Below are 19,896 nucleotides of genomic sequence, written 5' to 3' on the forward strand. Positions count from 1 at the left end.
GCTCTAATTTTGAGGTAAAGAAAAATGCAAGTCCGGAGAAGAGCCAGTCCTTTATCAAGGGTTACAAGGTTGTTTTAGAGACAGCCCTTTGCTTTTCCCATCTTGTTAGTCTCAACCACCTTGCTCAAAGGAACTCATTAAGTTCACCGGTTTGCTACCTTTTGGGTTCTGGCCCTAGAGCACTTTCTAGTTTGGCTCCTGAGAAAATCTAATATTCCAGTGACCTTTCCCACCCCAACCCCAGGAGGGTTTGAATGCTTAACTAATGGATCTGGTTGCCGCATTGCATTTTGGGACAATTAACCTCCAGAAAACTGGAAGTGGAGCTGTGGATTAAAGTGGTAGAGCACTAACCTTGAGCAAAAAAAGCTCAGGCCCAGCCAGCACCCAGGCCCTGAGTTCAATCCCCACGACCCACAAAAAAGTTGCCCAAGCCAGTTGCCTGTGGCTTCAACCTTGTAATCCTAGTTACTTTGGAGGCTGTGATCAGAGGATTGCAGTTTATGTCAGACAGGTGGAAAAGTCCATGAGATTCTTACCTCCAAATTAACCACCAAAAAGCTGGAAATGGAGATATGGCTTAAAGGGTAAAGTGCCAGCCTTGAGCAAAATAGCACATGTTTCTGATTCATAACTTGCTTAAAATAGTTATTAAAGGTCATTATTGCATATTACAAGTACCAAATCCAGACTAGGGCAGAAATAACTGAATAGAAAGGAATTATTAGAAAAGTTAAACACCAAGGCTGATTTGTGAAAATTTTCAGTGCATTTTATTTATAATGTAGTCATATTCAAGACACTGTAGCAATTATATCTGCTAACTTGATAGCACTGAAAAGACAGAACTTCTTTACTGATTGTTTTGTGAAGTCTTACAATCGGAAGAAATCTTTGGTTTCTTAGATATTTCATAAACTTGTACAATGAGCTTTAGCTGATTAATGACTTCCTTGTCTGCTGTTTTCATGTTCAATCCCAGCATTTTCATAATAGTTTCTCGAAAGTCAATAAGCTATAAAAAAAAATGACAATCGTGATATGTCATTAGTTTGGGTCATCCATTTATTAAGTACAAGGAAATTGATACTAGAATTTTACTGTTATGAAATTTTCATTCTTAGAATTCTTTTATGCCAGGACCAGGGCTTGAATTCAGGGCCTTACATTTTCACTTAAGGCTCCACCACTTAAGCCACATTTCCATCCCAGTTTTTTCTTTTTTCCTGTTTAATTGGAGATAAGAATCTCAAACTTTTCTGCCTGATCTGGCTTTGAACCATGATCCTCAGATCTCAGCTTCCTGAGCAGCTAGGATTATAGATGTGATCCACCAGTGCCTGGCTAATACTGGGGTTTTGAACTCTGGGCCTTACATTTGCTAGACAAGTGCTTTATCACTTAAACCATGCTCCCAGTCCTTTTTGTTTTTAGTTATTTTTTTCTAGGTCTGGTGCTTTTGCCTGGGGCCAGCTGCTGACAACCATCTTCCTACCTCTGCCTCCTATATAGTTGGGATTAAATGCAGGAACCACCAAGTCTGGCTACTTCTTTCAGATAGTCTTGCTAACTCTCCCCCACCCACTAGCCTCAAGCTATAATGCTTCCATATCTGCTTCAAAAACAGTAAAGATTATATGTTTGAGCAATTGACCACTCAGAACATTTCTTTACTAAATACATTCTACATTCAAGTTCATTTTATCTTCCCTTTTCAGAAAGACAGTGTCTTTCTGTAATCCAAGCTTTCCTCAAACTTGTGATTCTCCTCCTCCTGCCTCAGCTTCCTGAATACTGAGACTGGATGCTAGGATGGTTTACAGGTATGTGCCACTATGCAGGACTCAAATGCTATCCTAAGAAAATGGCTTGCTTTATCTCAATAGTTCTTTAAATTTCCTTTGATTTTAATATTTTTCTTATGTTTTGTCAACTAAACCTAATTATAACACTGCTTATTATTTTCCAGCCACTAGGCAATTACCTTGTGTGTGTATACACAGCTGCACAAATGTGCATAGATGCACACGTGCGTGTACCAGTACTAGGGATTGAGCTCAGGACCTTGGCAAGGTCCCTTTGCTTTCTTGCTCAAGGCTGGAACCCTACCACTTGAGCCACAGATCACTTCTGGCTTTTTATTGCTGTTTAATTGGAGATAAGAGTCTGCGGAGCTATGATTATAGGAATGCCACTGGCACTTGGCCTTTTTTGTTGTTATTGTTGTTTTGTTTTAAATGGGGTATCACTCTGTTGCTAAGGCTCTTCAACTTCCAACTTCTGTTCTCAAATGATCTTCCTACCTCAGTCTCCCAAGATGCTGAGACTTTACATATAACACTAAGCCCAGTGGCTAGGACTTGTCTCTTTGAACTTTTGATTTGTTTTATGATAATAACTATCCATAGATACTTATTAAAGTCATACTGATCAACTGGTGCTGGTGGCTCATGCTTACAATCCTAGCTACTCCAGAGGTTGAGCTCTGAGACTCAAGGTTCAAAACCAACCCAGGCAGAAAAGTCCAAGAGACTCTCATTTCCAATTAACCACCAAAAAGCTGGAAGTTGAGCTATGGTCCAAGTGGCAGAACACCAGCCTTTCATAAAAAAGTTAAGCAAGGGGGCTGGGAATATGACCTAATGGCAAGAGTGCTTGCCTCGTATACATGAAGCCCTGGGTTCGATTCCTCAGCACCACATATATAGAAAAGGCCAGAAGTGGTGCTGTGGCTCAAGTGGCAGAGTGTTAGCCTTGATCAAAAAGAAGCCAGGGACAGTGCTCAGGCCCTGAGTTCAAGCCCCAGGACTGGCGCAAAAAAAAAAAAAAAAAAAAAAAAAAAGCTAAGGAAGAGCCAGGAGGCCCTGAACTCAAGCAGTATAGTCCTGGCACAATAAATAACATAAAGCATATGTAGAGAATATCTCAACCTTCAATTTGCATGGGAGTGGGGGAAATGAATATACTAAAGCTGCACAGGCAGCTCAAGGGGAGATTGCACCCCATACCTTCTGGTGTGGAACACAAACCACTTCAGCCCCAGGTAAAGACAGTTCACAAGTGGGGAAATACTGTGAACAGTCTGAGACCTGGCAGACTAGAATACTGGCAAGTGGAAAAGAAAGAGAGGTTTGGAAGCATAAACACCAGAAGTGGCAGTTCCTGAGGGCCAAGGTTTCTGAGGGGAGGTTGCAGAGTACTTGAGATTTGAGGTGTTCCTTAGAGGCCTGGTAGTAAGGGAAAAGGAAGTGGCAAACCCTGGGGATTAAGGGGGTAGAACACACTGGAGAGAATTGCAGAATCAGACATCACCTAGCCTTTCCCCCAAAAGAAAAGACTTTAGAAGCAGCCTTCACAAGAGGGCAGTATTGAGCTAAGAAACCTAGTAAGTAAACCCCAGCCTTCATTCACCTGAAGACTGAGGCAACTAAAAGGATTTCCTGCACTGCTGGGAAATGGTAGGAGAGGAAGGAAGGAGTGGGGAGGGAGAGGAAGAGGAAGGATGTAGAGTGAAAACCTAAGAATGCTTAGAAGCACTGTCCTATTTTAGAATGTGACTGAAAATAACAACACATGAGTTTCTCAAAGCTTGTATTCTTTCTCTAAACCTTACCCTGCCGATTATTCAGAGGATATGCATACAAACCTAAGCTAAAGTAATATCTCATCCTCAGCCATTCATGGAGAAAAGCACTTGACCTACACTTGTCCAATAAAGCCCTTTTCTTGAGATTCTGTCTCCTGTCACAGAAACTATAAAACTCTACAGCTGTGAGTGTCTGTGGTTCCTGTTCTATGGAGAAAAACTAGCTCCCAGTCAGTCACACACAAGCTGTGGCATGTATGCCAAGAAGAAAAGGTAAGAAAGGTCCTTTGAGGGGCTAGGTGCCCTTCCAGAGGGTTTAACTCAGGTTGTGATAGGGTCCGTGCCGTGATCAAAGGAATGAGACTGACCCAATGCGAAAGTATATCAAAGTTTATTTCCCGTTAAGCATAGAGATCACTAACTGACTGGTCAAGGCCATCTCCATGGAGAGCAACCCCTCTCTGATCTCACAAGCTACTTTTAAAGCAAACAGCAAAGCTGCCATTGCCAACAGCTGCCCTTTGACACCATTGGCTCACTCAAGGGAAATTCCAGCGTGGCTTTTCCTGATTGGCTATCAGGCTTTGATATTGGGAACTGGCCTCCATAACAGGAATTGACAGCAGGTGGTCACATAGCACTGATGCAGGGAGTAGAGCAAGTCACAAATGGGTTAAGCCATTTACAGAAGCAGAATTCTGCAATCAGGCTGACCCTAGTACCAACTTTATTTTAAAAATTGCTACCATCTTCTACCATTACCACTAAGCAAGCTTGAGGAGGCTAAAACAATCCAATACTCAATCATAAGTAAACCAACCCAACAGTTACCATGGCATTTCTTTACCTACGATTATGGTTATTTCCTAGCTATGACTATCATCATTTTTTACTGTCCATTACCATGGTTGCTACCTAGGTACTGAAGGGAACAAGGGCTCCCTATATTTTTAAATGTCAAACTACAAGAAACTAGTCTCTTGGGTAGAGGTAGAGCCTTCTAGCATGGAGTCATCATCAGGATTTAGAAGCTGTTATAATTTTAACACTAACGCTTACTATATTTAGTCACTCAGGTCCTTACAGTTGGATGCTATGAGTCAACAAATTCCCTAAAATTTTCAGTTAGATCATCTAAGTTGAGATGGGTGTTTATCACTTCTGTTAATTTTAATAGCGTAATTAGAAAAAATACCTCTTGTTCTTGTCCTGATACTTCTTCAGGTGTGCTCTTAGCTGTGGAGAGCTTGGGAGCCTCCCCTTGCAGCATTTGAGGGGCGCTCTCTAAGTCTGATTTCAGCTCTTGCTCTGCAGAACCTAATGTCATTTTCAAATTGTCTGCTTTCATAGCTGGTTTCTCCTTTGTCATTTCAACTTTTGTTAAAGATTGTCTGAGCTTTTCAATTGTTTTGTCCTGTGACAGGGTAAAAGGTAGGTTAAAAAAAAAAAAGACTGATTTGATCACTTATAAATAACAGATATACCCTTTAATTCTGAAACGAGAAATAGATTGAAAATTTTAAATTCCCACAATTTCTGAATTAAGGGCATTTTTGTACCATCATGCTCATTAATAGGCAACATTTTCTTAGCTTTTTTGTTGTTGTTGTTGGTTGCAAGGATTGAACTTGTGGCCTGGGCACTGTCCCTGAGCTCTTTTTGCTCAAAGCTAGAACTCTACCACTTTAAGCCACAGCGCCACTTATGGTTTTCTGGTGGTTAATTAGAGATAAGATTCTCACAGATTTTCCTGCTAGGGCTGGCTCTCAGCCTCCTGAGTAGCTAGGATTATAGTAAGCCACCAGTGCCTGGCTTACTTAGCATTTTTGTGAACTTGATTTGTGATCTGTAGAGAATTTCACATACATTCTATCTTCTCAAAGATCTTACAATCTACATTAACCAAATACAGAAAGAAAACAGTTGGTTCTAAAGTAAAAGAAATATTGTTAAACTGGGATATTGTTAAATAATTTAGTGCATATTTGGTTGAAGGCACAACTCACTTTTAGTTTTGTTTTTACCAGTCCTGGGGCTTGAATTCAGGGCCTGGGCACTGTCCCTGAGCTTCTTTTGCTTAAGGCTAGCAATCTACCACTTGAGCCACAGTGCCACTTCTGGCTTTTTCCATTTACATGGTGCTGAGGAATGGAACCCAGGGCTTCATGCATGCTAGGCAAGCACTCTACCACTAAGCCACATTCCCAGCCCCTCAACTCACTTTTGAAATAAACAATCAAAGCCACAAGTTCCAAAGAATAATTTTTTTTTTAAAGACAAGACCTTTCTCTTTGTTCAGGTACTGGGGCTTGAACTCAGGGCCTCTTTCTGAGCTCTTAGCTTATTTGCTCAAGGTTGGCACTCTTACCTCTTGAGCCACACAGGTATACTCAGTTTGCAGAATCATTTTGGCTTTCTTTAAGCTCATGTAGAGCTAGATGCTAGTGGCTCATGCCTGTGGTCCTAGCTACTCAGGAGGCTAAGTTCTATAGATCCTGGTTCAAAGCTAGACAAGGAAAGAAAAGCATGACACTATTTTTTCTTTCTTTCCTTTTTTGCTCATCCTGGGACTTGAACTCCAACCCTAGGCACTGTCCCTGAGTGTCTTTTGCTCTAAGGCTAGCACTCTACCACTCCTGGCCTTTTCTGTGTATGTGGTACTGAGGATTCAAACCCAGGGCTTCATGCATGCTAGGCAAGCACTCTACCACTAAGCCACACACACTCTCAGCCCAAAAGCTTAACACTCTTATCTCCAATTAATCAAAAAAAGGCTGGAAGTGGATCTGTGGCTCAAGTGATAGAGCTCTAGTCCTGAGCAAAAAAGCTCACGGACAGCCACCAGGCCCTTGTGTTCAAACTTCAGGACCAGCATACACACACACAAAAAGTTCATGTACAGCTGGACTTCAGAGGAGGCTCAAGCCTATATAATCTTAGCTGCTTCAGGAGTCTGCAATCTGGCCCAACGCCAACCTTGGGCAGGAACTCTATGAGATGCCTAGCTCCAGTTAACCACCAAAAAGCTGAAAGATCTGTAGCTCAAGTGGCAGAGCACTAAACTTGACCAGAAAGAGCTAAGCAATAGTATCCAGTTCCTGAGTTAAGCAATAGTATCCAGTTCCTGAGTTCTAGCCCTAGTACCCACACCAAATATATACATACATACATTTTATAGATGTGGCTAAACTAGGAATGGGCCAAAGCTTAAGTTGATTTTGTAAGTCTTATTTCTTTTACTTACTTTAAGGACATTTACTCTTGTCAGTTGAGTTTTCATATTTTTATTTGACAATTTCAAATCACTGAGCTGTTTCTGAAGTTTCTGAATTTTCTCCTCCATTCTTGGCACTGTATCGGTCTGCAAATTCTGACGAATATCCAATAACATCTCTAACTCCTTAAACTTCTTGTGTTCATTTATCTGTGAATTTTGAGTCTTGGGATTTTCCTTTATAGAAATTAAAAGTATTGGAAAGAAAAGTGCTTTAAGTTGTTGTTCTATACCAGCATAGTACCACATCTATTCTAATGAAGTGCAGGTTTAATAATTACATAAGTAGAATATTTTTACCAAAAGGCTGGGAATATGGCCTAGTGGCAAGAGTGCTTGCCTTGTATACATGAAACCCTGGGTTCCAATCCTCAGCACCACATATATAGAAAAGACCAGAAGTGGCGCTGTGGCTCAAGTGGCAGAGTGCTAGCCTTGAGAAAAAAAAAAAAAAAGCCAGGGACAGTGCTCAGGCCCTGAGTTCAAGCCCCAGGACTGGCAAAAAATATATATGTATATATTTACCATAAATAAATATTAAATAAAAATATGGCAAAAGCTACAAATCAGTGCTACCACAGGCATAATTAGACATTTTTATAAATACTAAGTAGCATCAATTATTTAATCTTTTCTACAAGGTATAAGGAAATAAGGATTTTTGAACGCAGGTGTTCTTTAGACTATTATTCATTACATGCAACAGGCAATTTTAATGTCAAAAAAGAATAAATTTTGTATGCTAAAATAAGCATTCACTAGAGATTATATCAAAAATATATTATGAGAAAATAGCAGAAAAGCTCAGGAGCAGTGCTCAAGCTCTGAGTTCAAGCTCCAAGACTGGGGGTTAGAAAAAAAACAAACATAACAACAATAACAACAAAAAAACAACTACTCAAAAAGGGGGTGACACTGTCCAAAAGAAATGAACTCATTACCTGACTTAAGTAGCTGTAACCCCCCCCCCATGCATCATCTTTATAACAACAATTTTTAAAAAACAAATTGAACTTTAAAAAAAAAAAAACAACACACGCCAGAAAGGTACTGACTCTAGGAAAAAACAAAATGTAATGCAAGAAAGAAAATACAACAATCATTGTACTTTATGCTCTTATAAACATTTAATGTCATCGTGAAGTAAATGTTGATTATGGATTTCACTGAGAAAGATAGATAACTGTACTGGGAAGATTAAAGTAGAGATGAGCAGGAAAGTGATACTGAACAGGAAATGAAGAGGTAATATGTAGAATTAAGCCTAATTCCACTTACAACTTTACCTGAAGGAGACATACCCACTGAGTAGAAGCCTAGTTTAGGACCTTAGGGAAAGAGAAGTGGGAGAGGAACAAAACCGAATGAATGTTTCATTTGCCCACTCTACCAAATCTCAAACAATGAAATTAATCTAACACATTTAATGCCATGGATAGTGAAATGAGTGTCTCCTGAAGATATGGTATTGCAACCTACACATTTCATCACACTTTGGGGGGGGGGAGGTGACTTCTTCCTCCTCAATGCAGGAAAGCAAGGAAAGAGTATATAAAAGTTTATACGGTAATCACTCAGGAATATCATTAATGATCTCATTGTTGGGGTCAGACTGCCTGAAATTCAACCACTGCAGAGCCATTCCTCTCAGTTCATTTTCTAATCTTCTAAAAGTGCATTAAGATATCTCTTAGCCTCAGCACTTAGTAGTCTGAAGCAGGAAAATTTAAAGTTTGAAGCTAGTCTGAGCTATATTACCAAATCATCTCTTAAAAGCAAAACCAGGGGACTAAAATGTGGCTAAAGGTAGAGTGCTTGCCTAGCATGCATAAAGCCCTGGGTTTGATTACTCAGTACCACATAAACAGACAAAGCCGGAAGTGGCGCTGTGGCTCAAGCAATGGAGTGCTGTGCTTGAGCAAAAGAAGATCAGGGACAGTGCTCAGACCCTGAGTTCAAGCCCAGGACTGACAAAACAAAAAAACTACCAATCTATGAAAAAGAAGATCTATATTAACAGATGTTCTCCTAATATAAAATATGCAAAAAAAAATGTAATACTGGAGATCCAGAAAGAATGAGAGTTTTGGGAAAATAAAAAACACAGGTTCTGTAGCAAATCCTTTCTATTATCAAGAAAAACACAAACAGTATAAACAGCATAAGCATAAAATCATTCTTAAAGAAATTCCTACACTTGAGGAAATTCTTGCTTTCTTCCCATCCAAGTCTAAGTTCCCTTGAGAAAAGTCGTTGCCAGGCATGTTTCCTTCCTGATATTGCAAGGGCCTTTTGTTATCTTTATCATTTTCTTCCATTGCTGGGGATTGCTCAGCTGATTGTTCATAAAGATGCTGCAGCTGTTCTACACGTTTACTGAGCATCTGAATTTCACGCTGCAGGTCTTCCGTCCTCTGTAAGAAAAAGTACAAAAGCTTCCTGATGCACTATGCTTTCTCCATCATTTCACCACTGCCTATTTATACCGACATTGTGCTGACAATAAGTTACTGAACAGGTGAGAAGGGAAAACTTCTAAGAGATCTAACATTTTTATTAGATTCAGACATTGGTGGCTCGTGCCTATAATTCTAGCTATTCAGGAAGGCTGAGATCTGAGGATTATGATTGAAACCCAGTCTGAGGAAGAAAGCCAATGACTTTTTTTTCCTATCAACTGGCAAAAAGCCAGAAGTGGAAGTATGGTTCAAGTGGTATAGTGCCAGCCTTGAGGGAAAAAGCTAAGGGACAGTGCCCTGGCCCTGGGTAGAAGCCCTAGTCTGGGTCAATTAAAAAAGAAAAAGAAGGGCTGGGAATGTGGCTTAGTGGTAGAGTGCTTGCCTAGCATGTATAAAGCCCTGAGTTTGATTCCTTAGTACCACATACACAGGAAAAGCAGGAAGAGGTGTTGTGGCTCAATGGTAGAGTGCTAGCCTTGAGCAAATCTCAGGGATACTGCCCAGGCCCCGAATTCAAGCCCCAGAACTGTCAAAATACAAAAATAAAATAAAAATAAAAGAAATAGAAAGCTTCCATATACAAGAATAAGATATTTTAGTATAGAGAATTTTTCTTTTTTGCCAGTCCTGGGGCTTGGGACTCAGGGCCTGAGCACTTTCCCTGAGCTTCTTTTTGCTCAAGGCTAGCACTCTGCCACTTGAGCCACAGAGCCACTTCTGGCCTTTTGTGTTTATGTGGTGCTGAGGAATTGAACCCAGGGCTTCATGCATACTAGGCAAACACTCTACTGCTAAGCCACATGCCCAGCCCCCAAGAATTGTTTTTCTTTTAACATTCAGATAAAACCTAGGGCCTTGGACATGCTAGACAAACACTTTACTCCTAAGCCCTCCTAAGCTACATCCTGAGCCCTGACAATTTGTTTGCTGCATTGCTGCATTCAATGATTTGACCAGTATTGGGTCATTATGAAAACCTTCTTTTACACACACACACACACACACACACACACACACACACACACTTGGGAGATAGTGAGTAGTTTGAGACAGAGTCTCATTACATAGTCCAGGCTGGCTAGAACTTTCCAATGCTGGAATTCTAGGCATATGTTTCAACACAGCAAATATTTTAACTTAATATTTATGGAATTATTCCCAAAAGAATTTATCATTTATCAAGTATTAACATATTTAATCCTTGCTTCTATGCTGTGAGGTAGTAACCACACCCCTTCACTTCATTTTACAAATGAAACAGGCACAAGAGAACGTGAGTAGCCTGTCCAAGAGCACACAGCTGCAAATCATAGAACTGGAGTTCATTCGTGGAAGGGCTCCCCGCTGTACCTCCTCCAATGTGGTAAAGTCAACTTACCTATTTTCTTCCATCATTGTACTAATAAAAGGATAACCAAAATTGCAATTCAGAACCACCAAGTTTACTGAGCTGGCACTTCTCAAAAGAATCACATTGGGGGATTAGGAATGTGGCTTAGTGTAGAGTGCTTGCCTAGAATGCATGAAGCCCTGGGTTCAATTCCTCAGTACCACATAAACAGAAAAAGCTGGAAGAGATGCTGTGGCTCAAGTAGTAGAGTGCTAGCCTTGATCAAAGAAGCTCAGGGACAGGGCTGGGAATATGGCCTAGTGGCAAGAGTGCTTGCCTCCTATACATGAGGCCCTGGGTTCAATTCCCCAGCACCACATATACAGAAAATGGCCAGAAGTGGCGCTGTGGCTCAAGTGGTAGAGTGCTAGCCTTGAGCAAAAAGAAGCCAGGGACAGTGTTCAGGCCCTGAGTCCAAGCCCAGGACTGGCCAAAAAAAAAAAAAAAAGAAGCTCAGGGACAGTGCCCAGGCTCTGAGGTCAAGTCCAGAACTGGCCAAAAAAAATCAAATTGGAAAGAAAACTCATAAGTACACTTACAGATTTCCATGACTGCTCACTTGCACCAATTTCCTGGATCCTTTCTTTCACAGCTTCTTCTGTGGCTGGTATTGGGCCAATGCTGTCACTCAGGAGAGTGGACAACTGGTCGAGGAAATTCTGATGCTGAGATTGCACAGTTTTCGTTGCCCAGGTCCAGGAATGTGGAGGTCTGTCTAACTCACATGATTGTTTTTCCTCATGCAGCAAATCCTGTGCACATGTATCCCAAATTTTCTGTACATCATTTAGTCCATCAGAGTAAAAATTGTTGTTGCTCTCAACAGTGGTAGCCACAGTGGCTTCACCCATATCCTAAATATGCCAAAACACAGATTAAACTTTGTGTGTGTGTGTGTATGTGTGTGTGTGCACACATACATGTACGTTTTGGAGTACATGAGTTCATTTAGTGCCTGACACTTGCTAATCAGGTGCCTTACCTCTAGAGCATCTACTATTCCAACTTCCACTCCTACTTGAAACAATACAGGCGACATCTACTTTCCTTGTTTTGACCTAAATAATACAGCAATAGCACAAAACTTCAGGAGAAAGGACCCTCAGGAAGAAGAAAGAATGAAGCTGATAGAGATGTGAGGAGCAAGGTGCCAAGCCAAACCCTGGCAGGAAAAGTCCATGAGACTCTTATCTTCAATTAAACAGAAAAAAAAAATGTCAGGAATAGAACTGCAGCACCAGCCCTAAGCAGGAAAAGCTAAGGCATAGTACCCAGGCCCTGAGTTCAAGCCCTGTACCTGTGTGCACATGTGTACACACACACACACACACACACACACACACACACACACAACTTCCAGTTTCCTTCAAAAGAGTGAAAAGAAAGAATGAAAGACAAATCTTGCAAAAGGAGGCCTTAAGAGGTCTGTAACCTGAGCTTTGGGTGGTGGTCTCCCACTTACCCCTAGAACTGTGGTCTGAGGGTTAGGAGGAGTGGCTAGATGGCCTGGCCACACTTGTATTCTCCCAGCTTGAGTCTGCAGCTTCCATTTCCTGTGCGGTGAGCAGGAAATCTCTCTCCCCTCTTCTACTCCCCATCTTCTCCTGTCATACATCCTCATTAAAACTCCCACCTTGTGAGAGTCTCCTTTGGACACACCTGCAGTGCTTTTCATGAGTGGATCTTGGGGATCCATGATTTGGTATGGAAGCTGGGAAGCTCAGGGAAGCCCTCAATACCATGGCAGTCTCCCCAAGCTTTCCCTGTGCCCTTGTAGACACCCTACTTCCACTGTTAACGAGAAGAAAATAGGGCAGGAAATGTGGCTTAGTAGTAGAGTGCTTGCCTAGCATGCATGAAGCCCTGGGTTCAATTCCTCAGCACCACATACTCAGAAAAAGCCAGAAGTGGTGCTGTGGCTCAAGTGGTAGAGTGCTAGCCTTTAGCAAAAAGAAGCCAGGGACAGTGCTCAGGCCCTGAGTCCAAGCCCCACGACTGGCAAAAAACAAAACAACAACAACCACCAGAAAATCATAGATAATGCCGAATTTATTCTCCAACTCCTGCCCACAGGAGAAGTCCACCCTTATAAACTTCACAAGGTGGGGGCTGGGGATATGGCCTAGTGGCAAGAGAGCTCGCCTCCCATACATGAAGCCCTAGGTTCGATTCCCCAGCACCACGTATACAGAAAACGGCCAGAAGGGGCGCTGTGGCTCAAGTGGCAGAGGGCTAGCCTTGAGCAAAAAGAAACCAGGGACAGTGCTCAGGCCCTGAGTCCAAGGCCCAGGACTGGCAAATAAATAAATAAATAAATAAATAAAAATAAACTTCACAAGGCCTTCTTGCCACCTTCCTGTCTCCTTCAGCTCTTCCTCCCACACTGTCTCCATGCATCCACCATGCTATGTGGTTTCCTTGGCCTTCCATTAACAGACCAACAATTTACTCAGTATTTCTCTACTGTCTCTTGGCCTATAAATTAACTACAAGCTGGGTACTCAGACACTACTCCTCCCCCCCCCACCACCACTACTTTGTATCTGTGCTCTTATTTTGAGCCATTTACTGCTGCAGTCACTTTACAAACACCTTGTCATGGGGCTTGAACTCAGGACCTGAGTGCTGTCCCTAAGCTTTTGTGCTCAAGACTAATGCCCTACAACTTTGAGCCACAGTTCCACTTCTTCCTGGTGTTCTGGGGTTAATTGGATAAGTGTCTTATGGACTTTCCTGCCTGGGATGGCTTTGAGCTGCGATCCTCAGATCTCAGCCTCCTGAGTAGCTGGGATTACAGGTGCTGAGGTCATGTTATCTTAAAAAGGACAGCCAAAAGCTCCTTGAGCAAAAGCTCAGGAGATGACCTACAAGGGCAACTTTTTCCTGTTCTGGCCCAGTGGTAGAGTGCTTGCCATGTATACATGAAGCCCTGGGTTCGATTCCTCAGCACCACATATATAGAAAAAAAAGGCTGGAAGTGGCACTGTGGCTCAAGAGGTAGAGTGCTAGCCTTGAGCAAAAAGAAGCCAGGGACAGTGTTCAGGCCCTGAGTCCCAAGCCCCAGGACTGGCAAAAAAATAATAATAATTTCTCCAAAATTAGTACAGAGACAAAGACTAAAATTATGATTAAATCCGGCCAGACTTCTACCAGGGCTCAGAATTAACTATGCATATTATCACCAATTTTTCTCCTAGTTAAACTTAAGGTTTCTGTCCTAACTCCCCAAGACAATTTTAGGGCCACTAAGTCCCTTTGTTTTCTCAGTGGATTCGATTAAACTTCCTTTCTATGTCCTCCTATGCGCTCTTCTTTCTTAGGGGATAGGTGGAGAAGCCTTGTCTGACTGGTTCTTCGTGTCTAAATTATAGTGTCAGTAAAATGAAGTAATAAAACCCTGTTTCTTTAAAAGCATTCACAATTTATTCTCACCTTCACCGGAACAATATCCAAGGAATCTTCTTGTCCCTCCATATTCATATAAGGAGGGAATTTGTAAGTAAACAACTTTTTCTCCAAAAGGTCTGCCTTTCGCTCTGCTTTTTCTCTTTCAACCAGATGTACTCTAAGTAAGAGACCAGTAAATAAAATTGTCATGAAACCAACTCAAAACAACTCAGTGTAATTTTAATGGAATATTTAAAATAATAACTATCCTCTGAAAATATATTGAGAGGTGTGGTAGTACATGTCTATAATCCCAGCTACTCAGGAGGCAGAGGTAGTGTAATTGTGAGTTTAAGGCCAGCTGCAGCAAAGTCATTGAAACCCTGTCTCAAAAAAAACAAAAATGCTGCCAGGCACCAGAGGTTCATGCTTGTTATCTTAACTACCCACAGGACTAAGATGTGAGAATCAAGAGGCTAAGATCTTAGGATCAAGATCCAAAGCCAGCTGGTACAGGAAAATCTGTGAGACTTTTAATCTCCAATTAATTGCCAAAAAGTTGTGGTTCAACAAGCAGAACACTAGCCCTGAGGGGGGTAAAAAAAAAAAAAAGCTCAGGAACAGCACCTAGACCCTGAGTTCCAGCCCTAGGATCATATCACCCACACACATCCAAGCTACATAGGAGGCTGAGATCTGAGGAACCCAGTTCAAAGCTTGCCTGGGAGACAAATTTGAGACTCTTTTCTCCAGTTAACTACCCAAAACCCAGAAGTAGATGTGTGGCTCAAGTAACAGAGCTTTGAGCAGAGAAAGTTAAGGGAGGGGTGGGGATATGGCCTAGTGGTAGAGTGCTTGCCTCATATACATGAAGCCCTGGGTTTGATACCTCAGTACCACATATATAGAAAATGTCAGAAGGGGCACTGTGTCCTAAGTGGTAGAGTGCTAGCCTTGAGCAAAAAGAAGCCAGGGACAGTCCCAAGCCCCAGCACTGGCCAAAAAACAAAACAAAAAGTAATGAAGTGTTGATTGATGCTGCAAGTAAATGAACCTTAAAAGTGAAATTCTATTAGATCTAAATTATGATTAATTAGTAGTATGTATTTCATGTTATTTTAAAGTGTATCACAAAAGACTTGCTTAAAAAAGAAACTAGCAAATTTCCTACCTTAGACGTTTTTCTAATTCTGTAACTCTTTCAGTTAGATTGCAGTTGCCTCTTTCAAGACTCTGAATATTGGTGTTTTTCAAACACTTTATTCTCATTAGAGAAGCGATGAGTTCCTGGAGATCCTTGACATCATCTCTCAGGGATATTATCTGTAATGACTGTTGCACATTATTTTCTTTGTAACTTTCTAGCTCAGTCTTCATTTCTTTCAGTGAACTTTCTTTTATGAAGATTTTGCTTTGAAGATTTCTTAGCTAATGTGAAGTAGAAAGTGTTATTTAAAATCATTTATGATCATGGTCTTAAACATTCACAGTGTGAAATCATCATGGATATTTAAGCTATACATTATTATAAAATAAATTAAAGGCTTTCAAGTCTGTTCCTTAAGCATATCCCATGTTAAAGACATTTTTAAATAACATAAAATTGGCACACAGGGTTTGGAATAAGTGACAATTCATACCAATATTAAAATTAAGTCCTTAGTTACTAAATTACACCAATAGTGAAGGAATAGGGATAAAGCTCAGTGGTAGAACCTAGCAAGTCCCTGGTACCACAAAAAAAAAAATTAACCCTTTTGACACCTTTCCTCAAACATCTAGCCTCCACATCTGGAGAAAGTAACCTTGTTCATCCAGTTTATGGTACTTTGTGCCGGCTACCCTAGGAAACAAAAACACAGTCACCATTGATGCCATTTGTTCAAAGAGCTGGCCCACAAATCTAAGTATTCTGAGCATTTTCCTTAGAGGTAATCCTAGAGGTAGATAGCACAGACATGAACAGCCACATCACAGTACCCAAATAATGACAATGGCCCTTGAGCTTCCAGCCAGTTACCCGTAAGTCTGCCTCTTGAGATAAATCCTGAGAACAGGACTCAACTGAGGAATTTCTAGAGAACATTCCAGCCTTCATCACAGGGAGTAAAAGTTGAGACATTTCCTACAAATGTAGTTTATGTCTTCTTTTATCTATTGATGCCACATAGAATTAGATAAAACTAGCGGCTATTTGCTATGTGGTAGCATATTGAAAATAGGAATCCATCCCTTCCATTAAAAATACTTAGGGCTCAGCCAGGAGCCCGTGGCTACTTTAATGTTTTCCTATTTTATAGAAGATACAATTTCCCAGTGTTTGGTTCTAAAAATCATATACCTCAGCTAAAAGGTTCTTGTTTTTCATCAGCACTCCAGGAATGTCAGGATGGGCTGGGTCAACTGCCCTTTTGTTGTACATCATTGAGTTCCTGGTGGAAGCCACTTTCAGAGATGGACCAAAACAAATCTACAAGGAGAAAGAAACTTCCAGTTAATTAACCAAACCTGAACTTCCTCCCCACCCCCAACCTGTGAATCAAAACCATCAATTTTCTAGCCTATACAAACTCGTATACATGAAGCCCTGGGTTCTATTCCTCAGCACCACATATATAGAAAAAGCCAGAAGTGGCACTGTGGCTCAAGTGGTAGAGTGCTAGCCTTCAGCAAAAAGAAGCCAGGGACAGTATTCAGGCTCTGAATCCAAGCCTCAGTACTGGCAAAAAAAAAAGGGGGGGGGGTGAAGGAAATGGGAAATGTGGTGGAGGGATGAAATTGAAAAATAGCAGCTAATATGTATGGAAATATACCAATAAAATTCTCCTCCTATGATTGATATAAGCCAATAAAAAGGGGGGATAGTTTTAAATAGAACACACCTTTAAAAGATTCATTTTGAAGTTAAGTTCAAGGGGAAAAAAAAGTAACATGCTGGGCTGGGAATGTGGCCTAGTGGCAAGAGAGCTTACCTCGTATACATGAAGCCCTGGGTTCAATTCCCCAGCACCACATATATAGAAAACGGCCAGAAGTGGCGCTGTGGCTCAAGTGGCAGAGTGCTAGCCTTGAGCAAAAAGAAGACAGGGACAGTGCTCAGGCCCTGAGTCCAAGGCCCAGGACTAGCCAAAAAAAAAAAAAAAGTAACATGCTGACCTAAGGGCTTCTTTAAAGTTTTCTTTTTCTTTGGTGCCAGTATCAGGATCTGGGTTCTGTCTCTCAGCTTTTTCACCCAAAGATGGCCCTCTACCACTTGAGCCATACCTCCACTTCTGGCTTTTTGTTGGTTAACTGGAGATAAAGAGTGTTATGGACTATTCTGCCTGGGCTGGCCTCAAGCCAAGATCCTCAGATGTTAGCCTTCTGAATAGCTAGGATTATAAGCATGAATTATCAGCAGAACTTAAAGTTTTCGAAAACATACTTACCAGACAATAATTTGCAATACTAGCCATAAGTAAATGTAGCATGTATAGATTATACAGATTTAATTTCTTATAGTATAAAAATCAAGGGCTGGGGATATAGCCTAGTGGCAAGAGTGCCTGCCTCGGATACACGAGGCCCTAGGTTCGATTCCCCAGCACCAAGAAAATGCCAGGTGCTGGTGGTTCATGCCTTTAATCCTTGCTACTCATGAGGCTGAGATCTGAGGACCAATGATCAAAGTTCGAAGCCAGCCTAGGTAGAAAAATCCATGAGACTCTTATCTCCAATTAACTGCTCAAAAACTGCAAGTGGGGGCTGGGGATATAGCCTAGCGGCAAGAGTGCCTGCCTCGGATACACGAGGCCCTAGGTTCCATTCCCCAGCACCACATATACAGAAAATGGCCAGAAGCGGCGCTGTGGCTCAAGTGGCAGAGTGCTAGCCTTGAGCGGGAAGAAGCCAGGGACAGTGCTCAGGCCCTGAGTCCAAGGCCCAGGACTGGCCAAAAAAAAAAAAAAAAAAAACTGCAAGTGGCACTGTGGCTCAAGTGGTAGCCCTGAGCACAAAGAGGCTTAGGGATAGCGCCCAGGCACTGAGTTAAAGCCTCACGACTGATTAAAAAAGAAAGAAAAGAAAAGAAAAAGCTAGGGAGAGCACCCAGGGCTTGAGATCAAGCCACCAATACTTATGAAATGGGAAATCATTTGGCCTTGCTTTCTGTTTTGGTTTTTTTTTTCTTTTCGGTCATGGTGTGGCCTTGCTTTCTGTTTCATTCACTAACAACAACAAAAATGATCAGGAGCCTAGGAAAATGGGCAGTTAGACCTAGACTTTCTTTCACCTCTCAGTAGTGCCACAGAAGATGGTTTATCACACACTGGGGTAAAAATAAGTACCAGAGAACAACTCACCATTGCGCTATTTTTTCGGGCTGATAGATTCTTGACTTGTAATGGCTTAGCCTCATTAGGCCTTTTGGTTTGCCCAGTAGCAACCATTCCTGAATCTGAGTGGTTTAAAGATTGGAGAGGGCTTGACATGCTGAAGACACAGAAGCACAGAGCACATCTAATGGTGACCCATGGTGCTTCCAAGAAGAGTTTCCATACAGCACACAGGAAGAGATGCTGAAGTATATTCAGTGCCAACAGCAAAGTCTTCAAGAAGCTTCCACCTCCAGATACTCAATACTTGCCAGACCTCAGGAGTTGCCTGCTGAACCTGTTGCTTAGAAACAAATGACAGCATCAAAGCAGGTTAGATTGTAACTGGCTGAAGTGGTATGCTATTTGTATATGTCATAATGTAATTTTTTTCTGGTCCTGGGGCTTGAACTCTGGGCTTAGGCCCTGACCCTGAGTTCTTTTGCTCAAGGCTAGTATTCAACTACTTGAGTCACAGCACTACTTCCAGCTTTTTCTGTGACTAATTGGAGATAAGAGTCTCATGGACTTTCTGCCTCGGTTGGCTTCAAACTGTGTTCCTCAGATCTATCTCCTGAGTAGTTAGGATTACAGGTGTGAGATACCAGCACCTCACAATATAATTTTAAATGCTATTTTTGAATCATATCTTTAGACATTTGACTTGTAGCTTTTCCTCATTTTAATTTTTCATCAGAAATATGTATCTTTTTAGAAACAGCCAAATGACAAAAAGTCAAACATGAAAAAGCCAAACATAAGAATGTGATTTTTCTTAGTGCTTACACCTCAGAGGAAAAGAAAATAAAAATGTAGGGGCTGGGAGTGTGGCTTAGTGGTAGAGTATTTGCCTAGCATGCATGAAGGCCTGGGTTTGATTCCTCAGTACAACATAAACAGAAAGCCAGAAGTGGCACTGTGGCTTAAGTGGTAGGGTGCTAGCCTTGAGCAAAAGAAACTCAAGGATAGTGCCAGGCCCAGAGTTCAGTCCCTAGGACTGGCCAAAAAAAAAAAAAAAAAGAAAAATGTAACTGTCATATATACATAGCAATATTGGATATCTAACCCAGGGCATCAAGAATGCTGGGAAAGATGGGCTGGGGATATGGCCTAGTGGCAAGAGTGCCTGCCTCGGATACACGAGGCCCTAGGTTCGATTCCCCAGCACCACATATACAGAAAAGGGCCAGAAGCGGCGCTGTGGCTCAAGTGGCAGAGTGCTAGCCTTGAGCGGGAAGAAGCCAGGGACAGTGCTCAGGCCCTGAGTCCAAGGCCCAGGACTGGCAAAAAAAAAAGAATGCTGGGAAAGAGCTTACCATTGACTTGGTGTCCGTGTAATTTTTTTTTTTGCCAGTCCTGGAGCTTGGACTCAGGGCCTGAGCACTGTCCCTGGCTGCTTTTTTTTTTTTTTTTTTTTTTGGCCAGTCCTGGGCCTTGGACTCAGGGCC

General features: G+C 41.7%; 1 protein-coding gene across 1 annotated transcript; it reads right to left on the reverse strand.

Moving 5' to 3' along the window:
• Nucleotides 1-753: 753 nt before the first annotated feature.
• Nucleotides 754-18,652, reverse strand: LOC125363405 (coiled-coil domain-containing protein 170-like). Its single transcript, XM_048362597.1, has 9 exons — nucleotides 18,437-18,652; nucleotides 16,438-16,566; nucleotides 15,268-15,524; nucleotides 14,142-14,274; nucleotides 11,249-11,563; nucleotides 9,074-9,274; nucleotides 6,831-7,037; nucleotides 4,782-5,000; nucleotides 754-1,015 (listed from the first exon to the last, which is right to left on the reverse strand). The coding sequence occupies exons 1-9, from the start codon at nucleotides 18,563-18,565 to the stop codon at nucleotides 854-856; spliced, it is 1,752 nt and encodes a 583-aa protein (XP_048218554.1). The 5' UTR covers nucleotides 18,566-18,652; the 3' UTR covers nucleotides 754-853.
• Nucleotides 18,653-19,896: the final 1,244 nt, after the last annotated feature.

This window comes from Perognathus longimembris, chromosome 14 (assembly GCF_023159225.1).
Source record: "Perognathus longimembris pacificus isolate PPM17 chromosome 14, ASM2315922v1, whole genome shotgun sequence".
Classification (NCBI taxonomy): domain Eukaryota; kingdom Metazoa; phylum Chordata; class Mammalia; order Rodentia; family Heteromyidae; genus Perognathus; species Perognathus longimembris.